Genomic DNA, 22,799 nt, shown 5'->3' with positions numbered 1-22,799 from the left:
AGAGGCATAATTTTTCAGGTGATTCAAGTATAGTGGGGGTGTAGGAGGTAAGGTTATGTTCAATGATCAGTTCAGTATTGTAGTGAGTGAAGATGCCAATGTTGGTTCAGGAGCCTGATAGTTGAAGGGTAATAAATGTTCCTGAACCTGGTGTTATATGACCTAAGGCTCCTGTACCATGGATCCTGGGTGACTTAATCTTCTGAACTAATCTACCTTGAGGAACCTTGTCAAATACTTTAATAACATCTATGTAGACAACACCCATTCACTACTCCCATCAATCTTCTTTATCAATTCCTCAAAAACCTCTATCAGATTTGTCAGGCAGGACCTCTCCTGCACAATGCCCTGCTGACTAATGTCTATTCTTTTCCAAATGCAACTGATTCTTGTCACTGAGAATCGTCTCCAAAGTACTACATTTAATGTGACCAGAATTGAATACGTTGCTCCAAATAAGGTTGGACCAGTGATTTTTAAAATTTTAAGTCCCTTCTTTTATACTATGTGCCTTGAGTGATAAAACTCAAAATTATTTTTGCCTTATTGAGTACTTTCTGAACCTGCACTGCTACTTTCAATGATTTGTGCACACAAAGCCCTGTTTTTTTTAACCATTCCTGCAACTCTTTTAGAACAGTACTCTATGTTGTCTCTCCACATTTTTCAACCAGAATGCATCTCCTTGAGTTCCTGCATTAAACTTCATCTGCCATGTATCTGCCAATTCCACCAGCCTAAACACATCCTGCTGCAATCTATCACTCCAAATTCAGGTCATCAATTTCGAACGAGAAAGCAGGGGCACTATTCCTCATACCTGCAATTCCTGCTCTTATGCTTGTATAAAAGTGAATATCTGAAATTGTTGAATTCAGCACTACACCCTGAAGGCTCTAGTGTGCCAAGTCAGAAGACGTGGTACTGTTCTTTAGGCTTATGTTGAGCAGTGTGAAAGCCCAATAGAATGTTGAATTGAAGTGTCAGAGTCTGGTTGCTTGGGGCCACCCTTGGGGACTGAACATTGGTGTTCTGCAAAGGGGTAATTAATGCATTAGATGTTTGGTTTCTCCAATGCAAAGGAGTTTACACTGAATACAATATCCTAAACTGTAGGAAGCAAATGTAAATTGCTGCTGCTCTTGGATGAGATGAAGGAAGAGGGTAAGAGAGGAAGGGTTGCATCAAGAGATACCATAAGAAAAGGAATGGGTGTTGATGGGTATTTTTATACGATTGCAAGACCCTGTTGGACATTAAGAATGTAAAGTACTACCCCGTCAGTGAATTGCTCATTGGCAGAGAAGCCGAAGGAGCAGAACTTGGTGTGGATCGTGCTGCTGCCTGCATCAGAGAGGCATCGGAGTAATCGGTGCATGAAAGCGGTGTGCAGTCTAGTCTAACAGCAAGTGATCATCTTAGTCACTTTTCTTCTGATCATAAGATCCTGTTGGTTTTTGCTAACGTGGAATGCTGCAAGTCTGATTCACTGATTTATTGGCAGACTGCTAGGGAGCTGTGTGGCCTCAGACTGCGATGTTGCCTGTTTACAGCTGCCTTGGAGTGAGACATCAGAGTCAGTGCGCTCCACCAGAGTGTGACGTGGCATTCAAGGTAGTTGTTCCCTACCTCCCCTCACCCACCCCACCCTGGGTGTTCACTCAGCAGAAAACAAGCCATATTGTGTTCGTCTGCAGACTGCTGCAACATTAATGGACTATATATTTTTTGTGTGACTGTATTTTACTGTTATATGTGCTATATATGCCTTGTGCAGTGTATGACCATTGGTACTATGTTTTGCACCTTGACCCTAGAGGAACATTGTTTCGTGTATCTGCACTCATGTATGTTTGAATGACAATTAAACTTGAAGATGAAATGTGGATCAGAGTGGCAAAGAAAGGTTAGTCCAGATGGAGAAAGAGCAGTGGAAGTTCAGTCTGGACATTACATTTAGCATAGAACTCCATCTTTTAATGTTACCTTTCCATGATACCACCAAACAATAACTGCTGTTTATGGATGTGATATTGTAGCTTGTCATTACAACATTAGGAGAGGTAAAAAGGAAAATACATCGATGTGGTACAATAAATAAAGGACACGATCAATATAGTCATGAGTAAAGATTTTGGCTTGATAGGCTATGATGTAAGATTTGAATCACTTTGGATGGGGTTAAGAAACAGAAAGCAGTGCAAATCAAGAATTTGGAGGGTAATACAGTAATCATGCGGCAACTTAGTCTGCACTTGTCAAATTAGTGGTGACAAGGTGTGTACACATAGCTTGTATACAATATACTGTATACAAGGTGGCTTTCTAGGTCAAATGTTGAACCATTGTGGATACAGGCTCTATTATGTCTGGTACTGAACAATGAGAAAAGGTTATTCAATAATTTTGGTGCAAAGGATCCTTTAGAGAGAAATGTCCATAATGTATGAAAAATTTGTGTTGTGTTTGAAAATGGTGCGGTTTAGTCTGAAACTGAGATTTTTAAGGGGCTCTTTGAAAGTTTGAGGGGTAAGCTGCACTCCTGATGAATGGATTCAAGATTTCCAATTCCATCTTAAAATATTCCTTCTCTCTTAGCAGTCATATTCCAAGATTTCTCAGCCATCCATGGAGATGTTGCATTTTTATTTTCAAGAAACCCATCTTTTATTTGAAAATTATTGTCTGGTAATTTTTTACTAAGACAGAGTTTAGAAAAGTCTTTGTGTGATCAGGTGTGAGGGAAGCAAATGGTGAGGCCTATTCAATGCAATGGGTGGTAGGATGGAGATACATCTCTACCAAAGAAGGTGTAAGGCACTCCTTCCCTCCACTAGCCTGCAGGTCAACCTCAGGCAAGGAGTAGTATCTGCTTTGCCCTGATCAGGTTTCCATGAAACTATGGGAGCAGGTGGTGCAAATCACAAGACCTGTTTGTGAGACCACTGACTCCAGGCAGACAATCACTGAAGACTATTGATAATGCCTGGGGGGGGGGGGGGGTCACCCGTCTTGTAAAGACACTGCCCAGAAAAAGGCAATGGTAAACCACTTCTGTAGAAAAATTTGCCAAGAACAATCATGGTCATGGAAAGACAATGATCAGCCATGTAATATATATTGATGATGTTGTTCATCGCAGTTGGCAGAATATAACTAGGGCTGGAGATGTTGGCCTGGCTTGATATCCTTCCAATAATTTTGGAAGGGGTATATAAAAATGAGAAATCTGAGTCCCATAAAGAAAGAAATAGAGTTTATAATAGGGAATGTGGAAATAGGGAAATTCAACAACTTTTTATCCACCTATAAACTGTTAGGCTGTATGTATTTTATTTAACAGTTCTGTAAGAGCAGTCTGTTCTGCTTTCAGCCTGTGTGGGTTATTGTTGAAGATAAGGGATAATGAGGAATGTGTGCCATCCAATTAGGATGGTGGAACTGGGGAAGGTTTTTCGGTAAGGGACACCAAGGTTGGTCTTGGGTTTTTTTGTTTGCCGTGAGAGGGAGAGAGAAGATGCTGGAGAGAACCGGTCATATGACACAAACTGGTGGGGAGACCCATTTGTTCAAGATGGATTGCAAGCTACATTCTGAAGGTGGTGTGTGCTTCCATGCAGACCGAGGGCCCTGTGCATGAGTGACAGAGAAGTTCAAGATGAACTCTAACTTGTGCGCATTCGGCTGTTTAATTAGAATGGGCCTTTTGTTTTTCTTTCTTTTCTTTACTAACCCTTTAGTTAAGTAAGATTCATAAATATAATTCCTTTAGTTGTATGCAGTGTGCTGTCTGTTATTTCATGGCACTGAGTTGTAACAGGGTAGCAAAGTAAAGAACATCCACACAAATCAGGGTTTGGTTGGGAGAGCCATCTCAATCTCACGGGTTTGGTGGGACCAGTGTGTATATTCCCTAGACTTACACAGCCAAGGAAACCAGGTGGTTTCTCATCTTTATAGAAGATGTAAAGAACCTGGTGGAAATACTGGAGAACCAAAAGTCTTGTGTGAATAATAACCTGAATGAAAATAATGTTAGTTAAAATGTTTGCTGGAGAAGCTAGTGAGATTGAAAGCCATAAATCACGAAGACCTGGTCCCACAATATTGAAAGATGAAGCAACACACACAAAATACTGAAGGAACTCAACAGGTCAGGCAATAGACGACCCCAGCAGCTTCACAGGTGAAGTGTTGCCTCACCTGGAAGGACTGATTGGGCCCCTGAATGGAGATGAGGGAGGAGGTGTAGGGGCAGGTGTGCACTTCGGCCACTTGCAGGGATAACTGTCAGGAGCGAGATTAGTGGGGAGGGATGAATGGACAAGGGAACCACAGAGCGAGCATTCCCTGCGAAAAGTGGAGTGGGGGTGGGGTAAAGATGGCAGAAATTGCGGAGTATAATGTGTTGGATGCAGAGGCTGATGGGGTGGTAGGTAAGGACAAGAGGAACCCTATCACTGTTACAATGACGAAAAGATGGGGTGAGTGTGGATGTATGGGAAATGGAGGAGATGTGGGTGAGGGCAGCATCAATAGTAGAGGGAGAGAAATACTGTTCTCTAAAGAAGGGGGTATCTCTGATGTTCATAGAATGAAGGCAAAGAAACTGAGAAAAGGAGTAGCATCTTTACAGGAGATAAGGTGGGAAGAGGTATAGTTGAGATAACTATGGGAATTGGTAGGTTTATAAAAGATGTCGACTGACAGTTTGTCTCTAGAAATGGAGACTGAAAGATCAAGAAAGGGGAGGGAGGTGTAAGAAATGGACCGTGAATTTAAGGGCAGGGTGGTAGTTAAAAATAAAATTGATAAAATTGACAAGCTAAAAGATGAAGCTATTACTGTTTGAAATACCATTTGTTAGCCTTTCCTAATTCTGTAGATTCTGGAATGGGGTTCCTGAAATTAGAATCATTCTGGACAATGTAACTGCTGCTGTCCTTACCCCCTATGTCAAAAGAAAATGAGAAAGAGAGAAAAGAGGAATCTACTGACCTGTTAGTGTGATATCAGTGATGGAAAAATATATTGGAATCTATAAAAGATGTAATAACAGAATACTTGGAAAATAACAAGGTCCTATTAGAGTAAATATTGATATATGAAAGTAAAATTGTATTTGACTAATCTATTGGAATTTTTTGAAGATATATCTAGTACAATAGGTAAGCAGAATCATTAAATTTTGTTTTCTAAAGTCTACGGAAGAGTTTGGGCAACAGCTTGGTGCACCTGGAATTGGAGACAATATGCTGATATGCATTGAGAAGCGATAAATGGGGAAAGTAAAGAGTGGGTATAAGCAAGTTTTACTGGGGTTGGCAGTATCACAGTTTAAAATTTTTAACAACAATTTAGGTGAGGGGGGACCAGAATCAGAATTATGTTTATTACTACTGTCGTATAATGTAAAATTTGTTGTTTTCTGGCAGCTGTACAGTGCAAAACATTGATATTACCATAAATTACAAAACAAAATAAATAGTGCAAAGACGAATAATGAGGTAGTGTTAATGGACCATTCAGAAATCTAATGCAGAGTGGAGGAAGCTCTAAACATTGAGTGTTGGTCTTCAGCCTCCTGTACCAGCTCCCACAAAGAAGGTTATTTCCTAAATTGTAAGGGTCTTTAATGATGGATGCTTCCTTCTTGAAGCACTGTCTTCTTGATGTCATATTTCCAAGCCTGCTGATGAAACAAAATTAGTTCAGGTTGTGAGTAGGTGCAAAATATGCAGTGGCTCCAAGGGAATATGGACAAGCTCAGAGGGCAACAATGTGCAATATAATACAAAAAGTGTAATGTCATCCATTTCAATGCACAAAACTGATTTTTAATGGTGATAGACTTAACATTGTTACCCATAGGGACTTGCATATACTTGTATATAAGTCTTTAATAGCTAGGAAGCCAAATAGTATGTATATTGATAGATAGATAGATAGATAGATACTTTATTCATCCCCATGGGGAAATTCAACTTTTTTCCAATGTGTCATACACTTGTAGTAGCAAAACTAATTACATACAGTACTTAACTCAGTAAAAAAATATGATATGCATCTAAATCACTATCTCAAAAAGCATTAATAATAGCTTTTAAAAAGTTCTTAAGTCCTGGCGGTTGAATTGTAAAGCCTAATGGCATTGGGGAGTATTGACCTCTTCATCCTGTCTGAGGAGCATTGCATCGATAGTTACCTGTCGCTGAAACTGCTTCTCTGTCTCTGGATGGTGCTATGTAGAGGATGTTCAGAGTTATCCATAATTGACCGTAGCCTACTCAGCGCCCTTCGCTCAGCTACCGATGCTAAACTCTCCAGTACTTTGCCCACGACAGAGCCCGCCTTCCTTACCAGCTTATTAAGACGTGAGGCATCCCTCTTCTTAATGCTTCCTCCCCAACACGCCACCACAAAGAAGAGGGCGCTCTCCACAACTGACCTATAGAACATCTTCAGCATCTCACTACAGACATTGAATGACGCCAACCTTCTAAGGAAGTACAGTTGACTCTGTGCCTTCCTGCACAAGGCATCTGTGTTGGCAGTCCAGTCTAGCTTCTCGTCTAACTGTACTCCCAGATACTTGTAGGTCTTAACCTGCTCCACACATTCTCCATTAATGATCACTGGCTCCATATGAGGCCTAGATCTCCTAAAGTCCACCACCATCTCCTTGGTCTTGGTGATATTGAGACGCAGGTAGTTTGAGTTGCACCATATCACAAAGTCCTGTATCAGTTTCCTAGACTCCTCCTCCTGTCCATTCCTGACACACCCCACTATGGCCGTGTCATCAGCGAACTTCTGCACATGGCAGGACTCCGAGTTATATTGGAAGTCTGATGTGTACAGGGTGAACATTAGTAGTGAACATTAGTAATTGGTTGTCATTAGTAGAGGATTTGAGAAGAGTAGTGATATCATAAAGTCTGACCTTGGTGAAACTGCAATTGAAATATTATGTACTTAACTAACAAAAAAGGAATGATGTTCTATACTTAAGTACTCTGAGAATATGAATAGACTTGGTGCTCTAAATACTGGGTTACTTTTAAATGGTTGTAGAATACTGTATGCCCTGTACAGTGACCTAATAAAACAAATGATACTGCAAGTCTTGTATTAATTTCTTACTGCTACATATTTCATCAGAATTGCTTAAGGAATAAACGTGTTTCAAGTCTGAATATAAACCTCACAGTTGGGAAATATTGGCTTTCAAGCAGGCAATCCAGATGTTTAGGTTTGAAGACATCTTTCCAGTTAAGATAGCTGTTCTTTGGGTTGCCTTTATGCGATTTGAACTGAGTTTCCATCGACTACAATTGCCGAAAAATAAGGAATTGTGAAGGCCTTTTTTTTTGGCAACGTATGGGGCAGTGTATTTGCAAGCCCTGTCTCCTTAAATTTAATAGCTTGAGTTTTGAGTTGAGCGATTGCGTCACTCGATCTTTCTGACCCTGCGCACCTGCCGTTGGGAGCTCTTCACCGCTGCGTGAACTCGTATCGTATGAAGAAGAATCTGGAGGCGCCGAGAAGGAGCAAAGTAAGGAGGATAAGAGGGTTACAGTCATGGGAGAGAGTGAATCAGCTGGGGGCATGGAGGGGCCTTCGGAGTTGATGGAAATGTTCGTCAACTGGATGAGGCTGTTGCTAGTGATAGGGAAAGGTGAGGTGTATGATCCCACCTTCGGAAACACAGGGGTCCCCACCATTGGCCCAGAACGAGGGCCGCAAATATTTGGAGCTGCACTTAACGCAGGAAGAGAAACGACTTTGCAGAGTGCATGAAAATCATGTTTAGCTCACTACCGCAGATTGATTTCTAACCTGTGCTGGTTCAGCAAAGGTGAGGAAGAGAGTGTGACAGAGTAATCCGTGGAGGATTGAAACTAAGGAAAGGTTGGAAAACTGAGTAGAGGAGGTGGAGTTTAACTAGGCTTTGAGAGGAGCTAACTGAATATGACAAAGCAATAGAAAGCCATGCCAATTAATGAACTGAGATAAACATAAGTAGGCTTGTGTGAGGAGAAAACAAAACACCTACACACATCAAATGTGAAGTAGCTTAATACTGTAAATAAAGTCACCTGGTTTGGATCAAAGATCAACTTTATTCACTTGTATTTGGAATTTGCTGTGGTGTGTTGGCATGACATGCAACAGAAAACAACATTCAACAATTACAAAGAATTATATAAAAATAAATTTAGAGGTTAAATGTACAGATATCAGAATCAGGTTTAATATCACCACCATACGTCGTGAAGTTTGTTAACATTGTGGCAGCAGTACAATGAAATGCATGGTAAATGTAGAGAAAAAAAACAGTTACAGTAAATATATAGATAAATATGTGTACAGTCGGACCTCATCCGCGAAGGATTGGTTCCAGGACCTCCCGTGGATACTCAAGTCCCTTATATAAAATGGCGTAGTATTTGCATATAACCTATGCACATCCTCCTGTATACTTCAAATCATCTCTAGATTACTTACAATACCTAATATAACATAAATGCTATGTAAATAGTTGCTACACTGTAATGTTTAAGGAATATTGACAAGAAAAAAGAACTGTACATGTTCCTCTCGCTCACAACACAAGCAGCGAACGAACGAGACACCGATTCTTCCATGATCTTTATGTTCTTGAGGCTGTAGTGCTTTACATAGCCAGCCAGCCATCCCTTACTAGTGTACAGTGTACTGTGTATGTTAATCAAAATGGCTTCTTTGTTTTGTTAAGAATAGGAATGTTTCTTTGTATGATAAGTGCTTTCTCTCGCAGTTGTTTAGCTTTAGACTTGCTGATATCGGGATTGTATTCGTTCGTTAACCAATGGGGAATGTTATTTTGTCTTGTGAGGCTGGGAGCTTGGGGGGTTTTCGTGGTCTTTTCAGGGGAGTCGGGAAGAAGACGCCGAAGAAGGTGGACGTGCGCTGCACTGCTCGGTCGATCACCAGGGTGGTCCCAGGTGCAAGGACGTGGAGGTCGGAGGAAAGTGACGAGGGGTTGAATGGTTTGATGGTTGAGCTCCAACGATGTGCACTAAACTGACTGAACTTTGATAAGTTGGCGCCTTTTACTTTATTTTCTTTTGCTTCATATATATTGTATTGCATAGTACTCTTAGTTTTAGTAAAATCTTTAAAGTGTATTCCATAATGGTATCTGGTGTGAGTTTGATATTGTGTGTGTGCGCACGGCATAAACTTGATTCTCACAGCACCTGCGTGTACGGGAGGTGGGGTTGGTGAGTGGCTGGATCTCCTTTTCCCCTAGACATATACCAGCCTGTTGGGTAAGTGTTACACTAGCCTTAAACTCTTTTCTCTCGCTCTCATCAACCCTGTCGCAGTAGTGCTCATAGAGACTAAGAGCTTTCTCACGTATAATTTGGCCATCGACAGGGATATGCTTCTGTGACATGTCCTCTAGCCACACACTTAATGCTTTATCAGTCTTTCAAGCACTTTATCATGAACCAGAGAGACCATTTTTGGCATTGTAGGGGCAGCACTAACACTTCACACGAATTTCAGCTTCTTTCTGCTTTATTGTGCGAATGCTCGATTTGTTCTTACTGACCTTACGGTCCACTTCAGAAAGTGACTTGTCATTTTTCAAAAGATCTTAATATTTCTACTTCCTCGGTGAGAGATAGCACTTTACGCTCCCTCTTAGCCTTTGAGGAATTGCTTTGACCACCTAATTGCTTTTTAGGAGCCATTTTTTCACAGGAACAAAGTAGCGAACAAACGAGATGCGAGGTGAACAATGCTCGAGCAACAAGCGCTGGAAGAGCACTTCTGGGTTTTCTCGATTCGCGGTTGGTTGAATCCGCACATGCGGAATCCACGGATAAGGAGGACCGACTGTAATGTAAAGTGGCATATGTTCACTCCACTGACGAATCCACTCTATCGAAACACAATCGAGGTCTTCATTTTTCACTTTATGCAGTGTTTTTCTATTTTTCATTAACTCCTGTTCTTCACTTCTCAGAACTGTCTGTGGTGTGTAGAGACCTGTGCATCACCTGGGAACCTTCCCAGCGCATGTTAAATTTTCCATTTGTGATGTCATTATCAGCACTTTGAAAAAGATTTGGATTTTGGATTTTTTCAAAATTTGGAATTTCAGAAAAGGAGTACTCAACCTGTATTATAAAAAGTGTCTCAAAAATGTTTACTGTGAAGTGTAGTGGCAGGGATAATAGAGAGTTGTGGGAAGGTGTTTTTGTTTTAATAGCCCTGTAGTGCTTTCCAGAGGGAGCTTTTGGAAAAGGCAGTTTTCAGGGATGAGTAGTGTTTGCAATGATTTTGTACGCCAAAATATTGTCTATTAATAGCCCTTCCGTCCCATTCTTCCAACCTCTCAGGTCTCTCTGACCCACGTAGGCTAAACCTTAAAAGATGTTGGCCTAAAACTGAACCTAACAGAAAAATGAAGGTTCTATAGCTCTTAGAATAAGAGTTAAACTTGCACTACCTATTCAAAACTATCTTTTATGTAATTTCCCAGTAGTTTTTAGTGATTTCTGCGCATGGAATGTAAAATCTTTCTGTTACTTTACAGTTGTTTCTTTCTTATAGAGCATTTTCCATCTTACTGTTTTGGCCTGCCTCTTCCCACAGTAAATTACATTTGGGATTCTTTAAGTTGTTCACTATATCTATCAAGTTTGCCCAAGCAACTTTTGGCCCCACCAATACTTATTAATTCACCATCAATCCGAGTTAGCAGTATTAGAAATAATAGTTATTGATATATTGGAGTGAAAAGCTGGGGTCCCAGCACAGATCATTGGGGATTACATTAACTGCCAGGCATAAGAATCTGATTAACATTGTAGTTTCATATTGCCACTGCTTCAGAATTTAATATAATTGAATTGTGTATGCAGTTCTAACTTTATTATATAGTTAGAGGTATTGTCCAACAAACATTTCTAATCATCTGACCATTTACTGGATCTATCCAACATTAAGCTTATTGTTCCTTTTGTAGAACCTTGCATGTGACCCTTGCCTTAATGACATTTCAGGTAGTGGAAATTTGCTCTGACAGAATCACAAATAATTGTGCAAAAAAATGAGAAACAAAATTAGCTCTCATAAAATTTTGTAGAGGGAGAGGGGGAAGTAAATTAATAAATACTTCAGTTTATTCAAATTGTTTCTTGATGTCTCAGCAGATGATGCTGCTCCATGTAATGGGGAATCACAATGCAGATCATTTTCTCAGCATACAACTTCCTATCCACTAATACAGGAGCTGCACATATTGAAGTTCCTTTGGAAGTTCATGTACACTATATTGTAGATACAGTCAGCCCTCCTTATCTGCGAGGGATTGGTTCCGGGACCCCTCGCGGATACCAAAAAACGCGGATGCTCAAGTCCCTTATTCAGCCTGTCTCAATGCAGTGGACCTTAGGACCCAGCGGAACCCCAGACCTTATTTAACCTGTCCCAGTGCGGTGGACATTAGGACCCGGCGGCGGAGCTCTGAATCCACAGTGTTTCTGTTCACGAAAATAATCACAATCACAATTGAAAATAAAGTGGAAATAATAAAGCAATCGGAAAGAGATGAAACGCCATCGGTCACTGGAAAAGTGTTAGGCAACAGTCGGTCAACGATCGGAACAATTTTAAAGGATAAAGTGAGAACGTCTCTGCCCGGATGAAAGCTACAATTATTACTAAGCAACGCAGTGGTTTAATTATTGGATTTTGGAGTTTGGGGTTTTTGATCTTCTGTATCAACCAGGCACAGATGGAGAGCGCGCTCGGGAACTTCCTGAGCCCGGCGCTGAAACATTAGTTCTTAAGTGTTTTATATGCATATAAAGGTAAAATATATACTATATACTAAGACAAACATTTGACTAACTGACGCTAAGTAATACCAGATGTACCTGTTCCAACTTCCTTAGTAAGAGAACTTCGGATTTTTTTCCAATCCCAATCCACGGTAACCTACGCACATCCTCCTGTATTCTTTAAATCATGTCTAGATTATTTATAATACCTAATACAAAGTAAATGCTATGTAAAATGGTTGTTATACTGCATTGTTTAGGGAGTAATGACAAGAAAAAAAAAGTCTGTACGTGCTCCAACAACAAATGCTGGAAGAGCACTTCCGGGTTTTCTCGAATCGCAGTTGGTTGAATTCGCGTATGCGGAACTCGCGGATAAGGAGGGCTGACTGTATTTCCTTTAGTTATAAGTTTCTTCAGAAAGCTTCCAGTAAAATACTCTTAAAGTATAATTACTGTTGATTGGATGAAGGCATTGCAGGTAATTATGGTACAGCAAGTGCAGAATAAATTTGTTCTTACTAGAAATGGTGTATGTTATTGTATCTTTTAAATTTATCTGAGAAGTTGGATCTGCATGGATTTATCATATCTTAAAATATTTATTTTCTTCTGGGAAAGGTAGCGATGAATATGACACGCAACACACACAAAATGCTGGAGGAACTCAGCAAGCCAGGCAGCCTCCATAGAAAAGAGTAAATAGTCGATGTTTCAGGCTGAGACCCTTCATCAGGACTGGAGAAAAAAAGATAAGGAGTCAGAGTTAGAAGGGGGGAGGGGAGGGAGAAACACAAGGTGATAGGTGAAACTGGGAGTGGGGAGGGGTGAAGTAAAGAGCTGGGAAGTTGATTGGTGAAAGATACAAGCTGGAGAAGGGGGAATATAATGGCAGAGGACAGAAGGACAAGGAAGAAGGAAAAAGAGGGAGGAGCACCAAAGAGAGGCGATGGGCAGGCAAAGGGATGAGGTGAGAGAAGGAAAAGGGGATGGAAAATAGAGAAAGAGGGGGCAATTACTGGAAGTTCGAGAAATCAATGTTCATTTCATCATGTTGAAGGTTACCCAGACAGAATATAAGGTATTGCTCCTCCAACCTGAGTGTGGCTTTGTTGCGACGTTAAAGGAGGTCATGGATGGGCATGTCAGAATGGGAAGTGGAATTAAAATGGGTGGCCATTGGGAGATCCCGCTTGTTCTGGCGGATGGAATGTAGGTGCTCAGTGAAGCCATCTCCCAATCTTCGTCGGGTCTCACCTATATACAAGAGGCTACACGGGGAGCACCAGATACAATAGGTGAAGTGTCACCTCACCTGGAAGGACTGTTTGGGGCCCTGAATTGTAGTGAGGGAGAGGGTGTAGGGGCAGGTGTAGCACTTGTTCTGCTCGCAAAGGTAAGTGTCAGGAGGGAGATCAGCGGGGAGGGATGAATGGGCAAAGAGTCGCATAGGGAATGATCCCTGCAGAAAGTGGGGTGGGGGGGGAGAAGGTGTGCTTGGTGGGGGGATCCTGTCACAGGTTGGAGGAGCAGCACCTTATATTCCATCTGGGTAGTCTCCAACCTGATGGCATGAGCATTGATCTCTCGAGCTTCCAGTAATGGCAACCCTCCCACTTCTTTATTTCCCATCCCCTTTTTGCTCTCTCACCTTATCTCCTTGCCTGCCTGTCGCCTCCCTCTAGTGCTCCTCCCCTTTTTCTTTCTTCCATGTCCTTCTGTCCTCTCCTATTAGATTCCCTCTTCTCCAGCCCTTTATCTCTTTCACCAATCAACTTCCCAACTCTTTACTTCACCCCTCCCCCAGTTTCACCTATCACCTTGTATTTCTTCCTGCCCTCCCCCAATTTCTAAATCTGACTCCTCATCTTTTTCTCTCCAGTCCTGCCGAAGGGTCTCGGCCTAAAACATTAACGGTTTACTCTTTTCTGTAGACACTGCCTGGCCTGCTGAATTTCTCCAGCATTTTATGTGTTGCTCGGATTTCCAGCATCTGCAGATTTTCTCTTGTTTTTGAGTGAATATGACAAGTTCCTTTGTAGGTTAAGAAGGGATGGGAAATACAGAACCTCTAGTGCATCATCAAACTGACAATCTAGATGATGCATTGAAATCTATGGATTTGTACTGTTGAGTTAATATGGTAAAGGTTTCATTTAATCCACAGTTAACGTGGTTGTCCAATTTTTAAAACAAAATTTGTGTTTTCTGGATGTTGTTTTGCTTTCTGTGCCACAATATCTATGGCCAAGGGAATAGATTTAATGCTTATTCCTAGATTTGTTCATTTATTCATGCATAGGATGTAAATGTCACTGACACAGCTGTCATTTTTATTAGGTACTCCATACTTCATCTGAACTGAAACATTGATCACATATGACCCAAACAAGATAAAGATGAAGGATTTCCTTCCCTGAAGGGCACAACTAAACCAGGAAGTTTCTTAATAAGCATATGTAGTTTCACAGTTGCTGTCACTAGGTCTTTTTGCTAATGTGTATTATTAAATGAAAAATCAACTGTAAAAGCAAGAGCAGTCTGGCGATGTCTTCCCTTTATTTCTGCTACATTGCACTATGTTTGCAATGTGCTGGAAAAAAATCACTTCTAAAGTATTACCTTCTGTGTCTTCCTACTACAATGAAAACTAGTTTCTTTTTGTCAGAATACCTTTAACTGTCTGTAAGGTTTTAGTTTACAGTTGCAAGAAAAGGTTTGTGAACCCTTTGCAATTACCTGGTTTTCTGCATTAATTGCTCATAAAATGTGGTCTGATTTTCACGTAAGTCACAATAATATACAAACAGTCTGCCTAAAATAATTGTACTACTTCTCATCATTACTGAATACACCATTTAAACAATCAGACTCCCAGTTAAAAAAAGTATGTGAACCTCTGGGCAATGCCTTCTACAAAAACTATTTGGAGTTAGGTCTTCCAATCAATGAGATGAGATTGGAGGTTTGGGTTGGAGAGGTGCCCTGCCCTTTAAAAAAGACTTAAAGTCAGGTTATTGACAGAGCTGGCTCTTCTCAGGAAGGATCTGTTCATGTGCGCCGTGCCTCGATCAAAACAACTTTCAGAGGACCTCAGAAGAAGAAATGTAGAGATGCATGAAGCTGGAAAAAGCTACAAAAGCACTTCTAAAGGCCTGAGTGTTCATCAGTCCACAATAAGAGAAATTGTCTCCAGATGGAGGAAATTCGATACTGTTGTTACTCTTCCTAGGAGTGGGTGTCCTGCGAAGATCACACCAAGAGCACAACATGCAATGCTAAAGGAGGTGAAAAAGAACCCAAGGGTAAGAGCAAAAGACCTGCAAAAATCTCTACAACTTGCTAAAGTCTCTGTTCTTGTGTCCACTATAAGAAAAGCGCTGAACAAGAATGGTGTCCTGGAAGGACACCATGGAGAAAAGCACTGCTCCAAAAACAAAACATTGCTTTATGTGTCAAGTTTGCAAAGACAACCTGGATATTCCGCAATGCTTCTGGGACAATGTCCTGTGGACAGATGAGACAAAAGTTGAACTTTTTGGCAGAAATGCACATTGTTATGTTTGGAGGGAAAAGGGCACTGCATACCAACCCTAAAACCGCATCCCAGCTGTGAAGCATAGTGGAAGGAGCATCATGGTTTGTGGCTGCTCTAATGCCTTCATTGCAATCATTGAGGGGACAACGAATTCAAAATTGTATCAAGACATTTTACAGGAGAATGTCAGGGTTGCTGTCCGTCACCCAAAGCTTGATAGAAGTTGGTTGATGCAACAAGACAATGATCCAAATCACAAAGAGTAAATCTACAACAGAATGTTTTAAAAAGAAGGAAATTCATGTTTTGAAATGGAGAAGTCAGAGTCAAGATCTTAACCCAAATTGAGATGCTCTGGCATGGCCTGAAGAAGGCTGTTCATGCAAGGTATCCCAGAAATATTGATGAACTGAAACAGTTTTTTATGGAAGAATGGTCTAAAATTCCTCCTTGCCTATGTACAGGACTGATCAACAGTTACAGGAAACATTTGGTTGAAGTTATTGCTGTACAAGGGGGTCACACCAGCTACTGAAAGCAAATTTCACATACTTCTTCTAACAAGTACAGGTAATATTGGATCATTTTTCTCAGTAAATATATATAAATAATTATAATGGTTTTTCTGTTATTTAGATGAGTCCTCTTTATCGAGTTTTAGGACTTGCGTGAAAATCGGATCACATTTTGGGTCTTATTTATGCAGAAATAAAGAAAATTGTACAGGGTTCACAGACTTTCTTGCACCACCATATATTTAAACACGTTTACTATTAAAGTATATTAGTTTTCTTTATAAACATTTTCATCAATAGTTGAAGGAGATTATGTTTTGTGGACAACTTTCTACAGTATCCTCTTTTACGAATGCATTGGCAAAATTTTATGATGGGTAGTAATGTAGAATTCAGTGTGCATTTTAAAATGCATCAAAGGAAATATTTATTGCTGTAATTTTAATTTGTTGAATTTCAAAGAAGGTTAATTGAATGAAATAGCAGCTCCCTAACTTTAGAGTTTCTCCATGTCTCAGAAGCTGGATGGCATCTCCACAAATGCAAGATCTGAGTGCAAAGACTGAAGCACAATCAATCAAAAGACACAGGTAGAGTATTCCCTTTCTGCAACCTATGATTACAGCTAATATCTGAATTTCACAGTGATTATTTTTAGAAATATTTAAAGTTTTTAAGAGTGTTACAGCTTAAAAAAATTATGATTCTTTGATATCTAAGATGAGCAAATCTAGGAAAGCCATTCATTAATTTTGACTGAAAGCTACCAAACCAGTATGTTTTCATCCTCTTAAACTTATCAGTTGAGCATGGACTATTTTGTGCTGTGATGATAGGGGATTCCATAGTTAGAAGAGCAGATAGGGGATTCAGTGGACATGAAAGAGACACCTGGATAGTATGTTGCCTCCCAGGTGCCAGGTTCAGGATTTATCGGATCGGCTCCACAGCTTCCTAAAGAGGGAAGGTGAACAGCCAGAAGTTGTGCATATTAGTACCATGTAGGTAGGAAAAGGGATGCAGTACTGAAGAGAAAATATAGGGAGTTGAGTAGAAAGCTGCAAAGCACCTCAAGGGATTTCTGGATTGCTGTCTTGTTCCACATGCCAGTGAGGGTAAAAATAGCAAGGAAATTCATCTAGCAGATGAATGTGGGTGAGGAATTGGTGTAGGAGGCAAGGTTTTGGATATCTGGATAATTGGGATAATTTCTGGAGAAGGTATGACCTGTACAAAAAGGATGGGTTATACCTAAATTCAAGGGGAACAAATATCCTTGTGGACAGGTTTGTTATAAACTAATTTGGCAGGGGGATGGGAACCAGAATGTTAGGGCTCTGGATGGGGCAGTTGGTATATAAGTATCCAGTGTGTAGATGTGAGGCAGGACAAGCAGATGATAGGGTAAAATTGCAGTCAGTGGGATTTGAAGTGCAACATGGAGGGAAAATCAAAAAGGGTAATGAAGGTGTTATATTTGAATGCATGCGGTATACAAAGTAGATGAACTTGTAGCACGGTTACAGATTAGCATGTATGACATTGTGGGTATCACTGAATCATGGCTGAAAGAAGATTATAGCTGGGAGCTTAATGTCCAAGGATACACGTATGAAAGAATAGGCAGGTAGGCAGAAGGGATGGCATGGCTCTGTTGGTAAAAAAGGAAATCAAATAATTAGAAAGAGGAGACATCAGAATCATTGTGGTTGGAACTAAGAAACTGCAAGGATAAAAAAAACCCTGATGAGAGTTACATACAGACCTCTGAACAGCCTATCAAAGATGTGAACTACAAGTTACAACAGGTAATAGAAAATGCATGTCATTTGGGCAATGTTACGATAGTCAATAAGATTTAATAAGGATTGGGAAAATCAGGTTGGTGCTGGATCCCAAGAGGCGGAAGAGAGCTTGTGGTTGAGCCCACTAATTGAGTGTTGTGCAATGAACCAGAATTAATCGGTGAGCTTAAGGTAAAAGAACCCTTTGGAGCCAGTGATCACAATATGATAGAATTCATCCTGGTATTTGAGAAGGAGGAGCTAAAGTCAAATGTATCAGTATTATAGTGCAGTAAAAGGAATTACTGAGGCATGAGAAAGGAGCTGGCCACAATTGATTGGAAGGGGACACTAGCCAGGATGACAGCAGAGCAGCAATGGTTAGAGTTTCTGGGAGCAATTTGAAAGGCGCAGGATAGATACATTATGACGAAGTATTCTAATGACAGAATGACACAGCCATCGCTGACAAGGGAGGTCAAAGCCAACAGAAAAGAAAAAGAGAGGGCTATAATAGATCAAAAATTAGTGGGAAGTTAGAGGATTCGTAAACTTTTAAAAACCAATAGAAGGCAAATAAAGAAGATACCAAAAGTTTCTTCAGGTGTATAAAGAGTAAAAGAGAGGCGAGAGTAGATATTGGACTGCTGGAAAATGATGCTGGCGAGAAAGTAATGGGGGACAAGGAAATGGCAGATGAACTGAATATGCGTTGTGCATCAGTCTTCACTGTGGGGGACACTAGCAGTATGCCAGAAGTTCAAGAGTGTCAAAGGGTGGAAGTGAGTGAAGTTGCCATTACTGGGAGAGGATGCTTGGGCAACTAATAGGTCTGAAAGTAGATAAATCACCTGGACCAGATGGTCTACACCCCAGGGTTCTGAAAGAGGTGGCCGAAGAGCATTAGTGATAATCTTTCAAGAATCAGTAGTTTCTGGCGTAGTTTCAGAGGACTGGAAAATTGGAAGTATCACTCCACTCTTCAAGAGGATGTCAATAATTAAGAATGTGGTTTGGGAGTACTTGGAGGTGCATGATAAAATAGGCCAAAATCAGCATTGTTTCCTTAAAGGAAAGTCTTGCCTGACAAGTCTGTTGGCATATTTTGAAGAAATGACAAAGAGAATCAGTGGATATTGTGCACTTGGATTTTCAGAAAGCCTTTGACAAGGTGCCACAGATGAGGATGCGTAACAAGTTAAGAGTGAGCCCATGATATTACAGGAAAGATTCAAGCACGGATAGAGCATTGACTGATTGGTAGGAGGCAAAGAGCGGGATAAAGGGAGCCTTTTCTGGCTGGCTGCCAGTGACTAGGGGTGTTGCACAGGTGTCTGTTTTGTGACCACTTCTTTTATGTTCTGTGTCAATGACTTGGATGATGGAATTGATGGCTTTGTAGCCAAGTTTGCAGATGATACAATGATAGAGGAAAGGGATATATGTTGAGGCAGCGGAGAGGCTACAGGAAGGACTTAAACAAATTGGGCTATTGGAATACAATAAGAAGTGGCTATTGGAATACAGTCAGGAAGTGTATGGTTGTGCACTTTGATAGAAGGAGTGAAGGCAAACACTATTTTGTAAATGGTGAGAAAATTCAAAAACTAAAGTGCAAAGAGACCTGGGTGTCCTTGCACAGTATTCCCTAAAAGTTAACTTGCAAGTTGAGTCAGTGGTGAGGAAGGCAGATGCAAAGTTGGCATTCATTTCGAGAGGACTAGAATATCAAAACAAGGATGTGATGCTGAGGCTTTTTAAGGCATTGTTCAGACCACACTTGGAGTATTGTGAGCAGTTTTGTGCCCTTTATCTAAGAAAGGATGTGCTGGCATTGGAATTGGTCCAGAGCATATTTATGAGAATGATCCTGGGAATGAAAGTGTTAACATATGAGGAGCGTTTACAGCTCTGGACCTATACTTACTGGAGTTCAGAAGAATGAGGGAGATGTCATTGAAACCTATCGAATATTGAAAGACCGAGATAGAGTGGACATGGAGAGGATTTTTCCAATAGTGTGGGAGTCTAGGACCAAGAGGGCATTGCTTCAAAATAGAAGGATGTCCCTTTGAACAGAGATGAGGAGGGATTTCATTAGCCAGAGGGTGGTGTAGAATTCAATGCCACCGACTGCCTTGGAGACCATTTCATTGGGTGTATTTACAGCGGAAATTGATAGTAAGGGTTCTTGATTTGTAAGGATGTCAAAGGTCATGGGGAGAAGGCAGGCGAATGGGGGTGAGAGAGATAGTAAATAGCCATGATGGAATGGTGGAGCAGACTCGATGGGTCTTATGGTCTTTAAATTATTTTAACTTTACAGGAACAAGATAATTTGCTGACCTAAAATTAAATTGATAGAAATTCTCTTGTTGGTAGTGTAAGGTAGGAGTGCCTATCAGGGATTTATTTTATGTATCACATTATTCCATTTCTCCATTAGGCACTTTACAGTCTAAAGATCATAACCACTTAATTGCTTACTGCCCATTACTCCACTGGCGTTTAGGGCAGCAATGAAGGTCCTCCATCTCTGTCTGTCCTTGGCCATCTTCTCTATTGTGCCCCAGGTGTGGTTCAAGGTCCTCATTTCTACCTCTACGGTATGGCGCCAAGTTGTCTTTGGTCTCCTGCGTTTCCTCTGCCCTTCAGGGGTCAAGTGAAGTGCTGTGTTGATGAAAGATCATAACCATGCTCCCATTTTTCTTGGACAGCATGTGCTGGTAATAGTTCTGCTGTATTTGTACTTTTTCTTGACCCACTTTCAGTTCCTGGCTCGTTACCATGCCTCTTTGTTTTGTGTCATCAGCTTTTTAGCTTTTTAACCATTCCTGCTCCATCCTTGTCTAAACTTTGACTTTTATTCATTTCTTCTCCATTCTCCTTTGCACTTGCTCTGCATTTGCTTAACTTCTAAATATTTAATTATTAGTTCTGATGAAAGATCATTGACCAGAAGTGTTAATTGTTTTTTCTCTCTCCGCCTAGCCATCTGATTTTGTTTTTTCAGCTTTCTAGCATCTGCAATGCTTCTGTTACTCTACTTGAATATTGAAAGTACAATTTATATGTCTGAATTAAATTATTAATTATTGCTGAAATACTAAAGTCACTAAAGTGCAATTAATAAACTTGTCCAACAGAAAACTTTTGCCCAGTCTGAAGACAAAAAGAGCTGAAGATTTGGTCCTTGTAATTGGAACTGGAGTCAGTGCTGCTGTAGCTCCACAGGTCCCTGCTCTGAAATCCTGGAAGGGACTAATACAGGCCCTGCTGGATGCTGCAAATGATTTTGACCTCTTAGAAGATGAAGAGAACAGAAGATTTGAAAAATCACTCCATGAAGATAAGAACCTTGTGCATGTTGCGCATGATTTGATACAGAAACTCTCGCCAGTAAGTGAGATTTTTGCAGTGCATTATCATAAATGTTGTTACAGATTGGGGATCCTGCTAGTTATGATGGTTGAGACAGACTGTAGACAAGAAATTCTAGAAATTAACTTAAATCCAGTTTTATTGTTCATAGCTATAGATCATTTACATCAGTATTAATGTATATATGAATATCTCTGCGTAGCTCCCCTCTTACAATAGTTTAGAAACAATGTCAGTAGTTACTAATATATCCAGAATCATTGGCAGTTTAAGTCCAACATTCGTGCAATATGCTTTTTCACAAGATCACTTGATTGTCTTGTGCCACTAAGACCAATGGTGGTGCATAAACATAATTGGTAATAGCACCACCTTTTGTCCTAAATTAAGTATGGATGAATTTTAGTAGGTTCCTGTGTATTTTGGCAAAATCATAATTTTATCCCTGATCAAGAGCAGCAGGGATGGAGGAGTGAGACTATAGGTTTCCCCGCTATCTGAAGGTAGAGTGTTCTTATGAAACGGTTCGTAAGCCAGAATGTCATAGAGTGAATAAGCAATTATTATTTATTAATATGGGAAAAATTTGTGAGCGTTCCCAGACCCAAAAAATCATGCCAAATAACACATAAAACCTAAAATAACAGTAACATATAGTAAAAGCAGGAATGATATGATAAATACACAGCCTATATAAAGTAGAAATACTTTTCTGCAATCATTGCAGCACTGTCTAGCATAGCGAAAATCTGACTACGTAGAGTATAATCTCACTACATAGCGGAAGCAGTCTCACTGGAAGCACTCTCTCCAGTAACCTTTAAGCTATGAAGCTGCAAAATCATACCAAATAACATATAAAAATACACAGCCTATATAGAGTAGAAATTATGTATGTACAGTGTAGTTTAACTTACCGAAATCGGGAAGACAGCGAGCACACTGATGACGGTGTGTTAGGCTGAGTCATCGGAGGTTGGGGTGCTCCGCAATTTTTTCCAATAAATTGCAGTTTCATCACAGTTAAACACTTGCTTATACGAATAACCACCTTCTGTAATTATTTTCTTCAGTTCTGCTGGGAACTTTTTGTCAGATTCAGTATCAGCCGAAGCATTCTCTCCAGTAAACTTTAAGCTATGAAACTGCCCTTGCCTCAGAAACCCATCAAACCACCCATGGCTACCTTTAAATTCCACTTTCGCAACACTTACATCACTATGTCTAGTGCTTTCTGTTTCAGCTTATTAAAAAGACTGATTTTTTCTTAAGTATAACGGAACACCACGCTTTGTACACCCATCAATCCACTCAAGCGTAGACTTTCCATTTTATCCATTATTGAATGCCAACTAAGAGAGACCACTTTGCTACGAGCAGAGCCAGCAGTAACATCGGCAGCTTTCAAAATTCTTTCTCTCTGCGTATAAATAGTGCGAATGGTGGACGCAGGCAAGTTCAACATGCGGACAATGTCCTTACTTCGTTCACCACGATCAAAACCCTTACTAATGTCTAGTTTTACGCTAAGTGTTACACCCTTACAAGTTCTTTTAGGCTTTTCTGATACCTTAGAACTCATCTTGCTAACGGATGCACAAAATAAATCGACATAAAGCACAGATGCTCACAGGCACATGTTTAAGCAATGGCGGCTAGAATGCAGTTCCGGGGGAGGAGCTTGACTGCTCGGGGCGTGCGCTGCCTTTTACTGCGCGCTGCTTTTTTCGTGAGCTGT

At 40.5% G+C, this 22,799-nt stretch overlaps 1 protein-coding gene across 2 annotated transcripts in view; it reads left to right on the top strand.

Annotated features, from left to right (window-relative positions):
* fam118b (family with sequence similarity 118 member B) overlaps positions 1-22,799 on the top strand; it is a 50,724-nt gene that overhangs the window by 7,321 nt on the left and 20,604 nt on the right. Inside the window, exons 1-3 of one of the 2 annotated variants that reach the window (XM_073029683.1) lie at positions 7,444-7,558; positions 16,415-16,486; positions 20,827-21,079. In XM_073029683.1, coding sequence (XP_072885784.1) covers positions 16,422-16,486; positions 20,827-21,079 — 318 coding nt within the window. In that variant the 5' untranslated portion in view covers positions 7,444-7,558; positions 16,415-16,421. Of the gene's footprint in view, positions 1-7,443; positions 7,559-16,414; positions 16,487-20,826; positions 21,080-22,799 lie in introns of those variants that run through there. The other variant, XM_073029684.1, reaches the window with a different exon arrangement.

Source organism: Hemitrygon akajei, chromosome 26 (assembly GCF_048418815.1).
Source record: "Hemitrygon akajei chromosome 26, sHemAka1.3, whole genome shotgun sequence".
Lineage (NCBI taxonomy): Eukaryota > Metazoa > Chordata > Chondrichthyes > Myliobatiformes > Dasyatidae > Hemitrygon > Hemitrygon akajei.
Note: the sequence above shows the minus strand (reverse complement) of the source record. Positions and strands in the feature narration are given on the sequence as shown.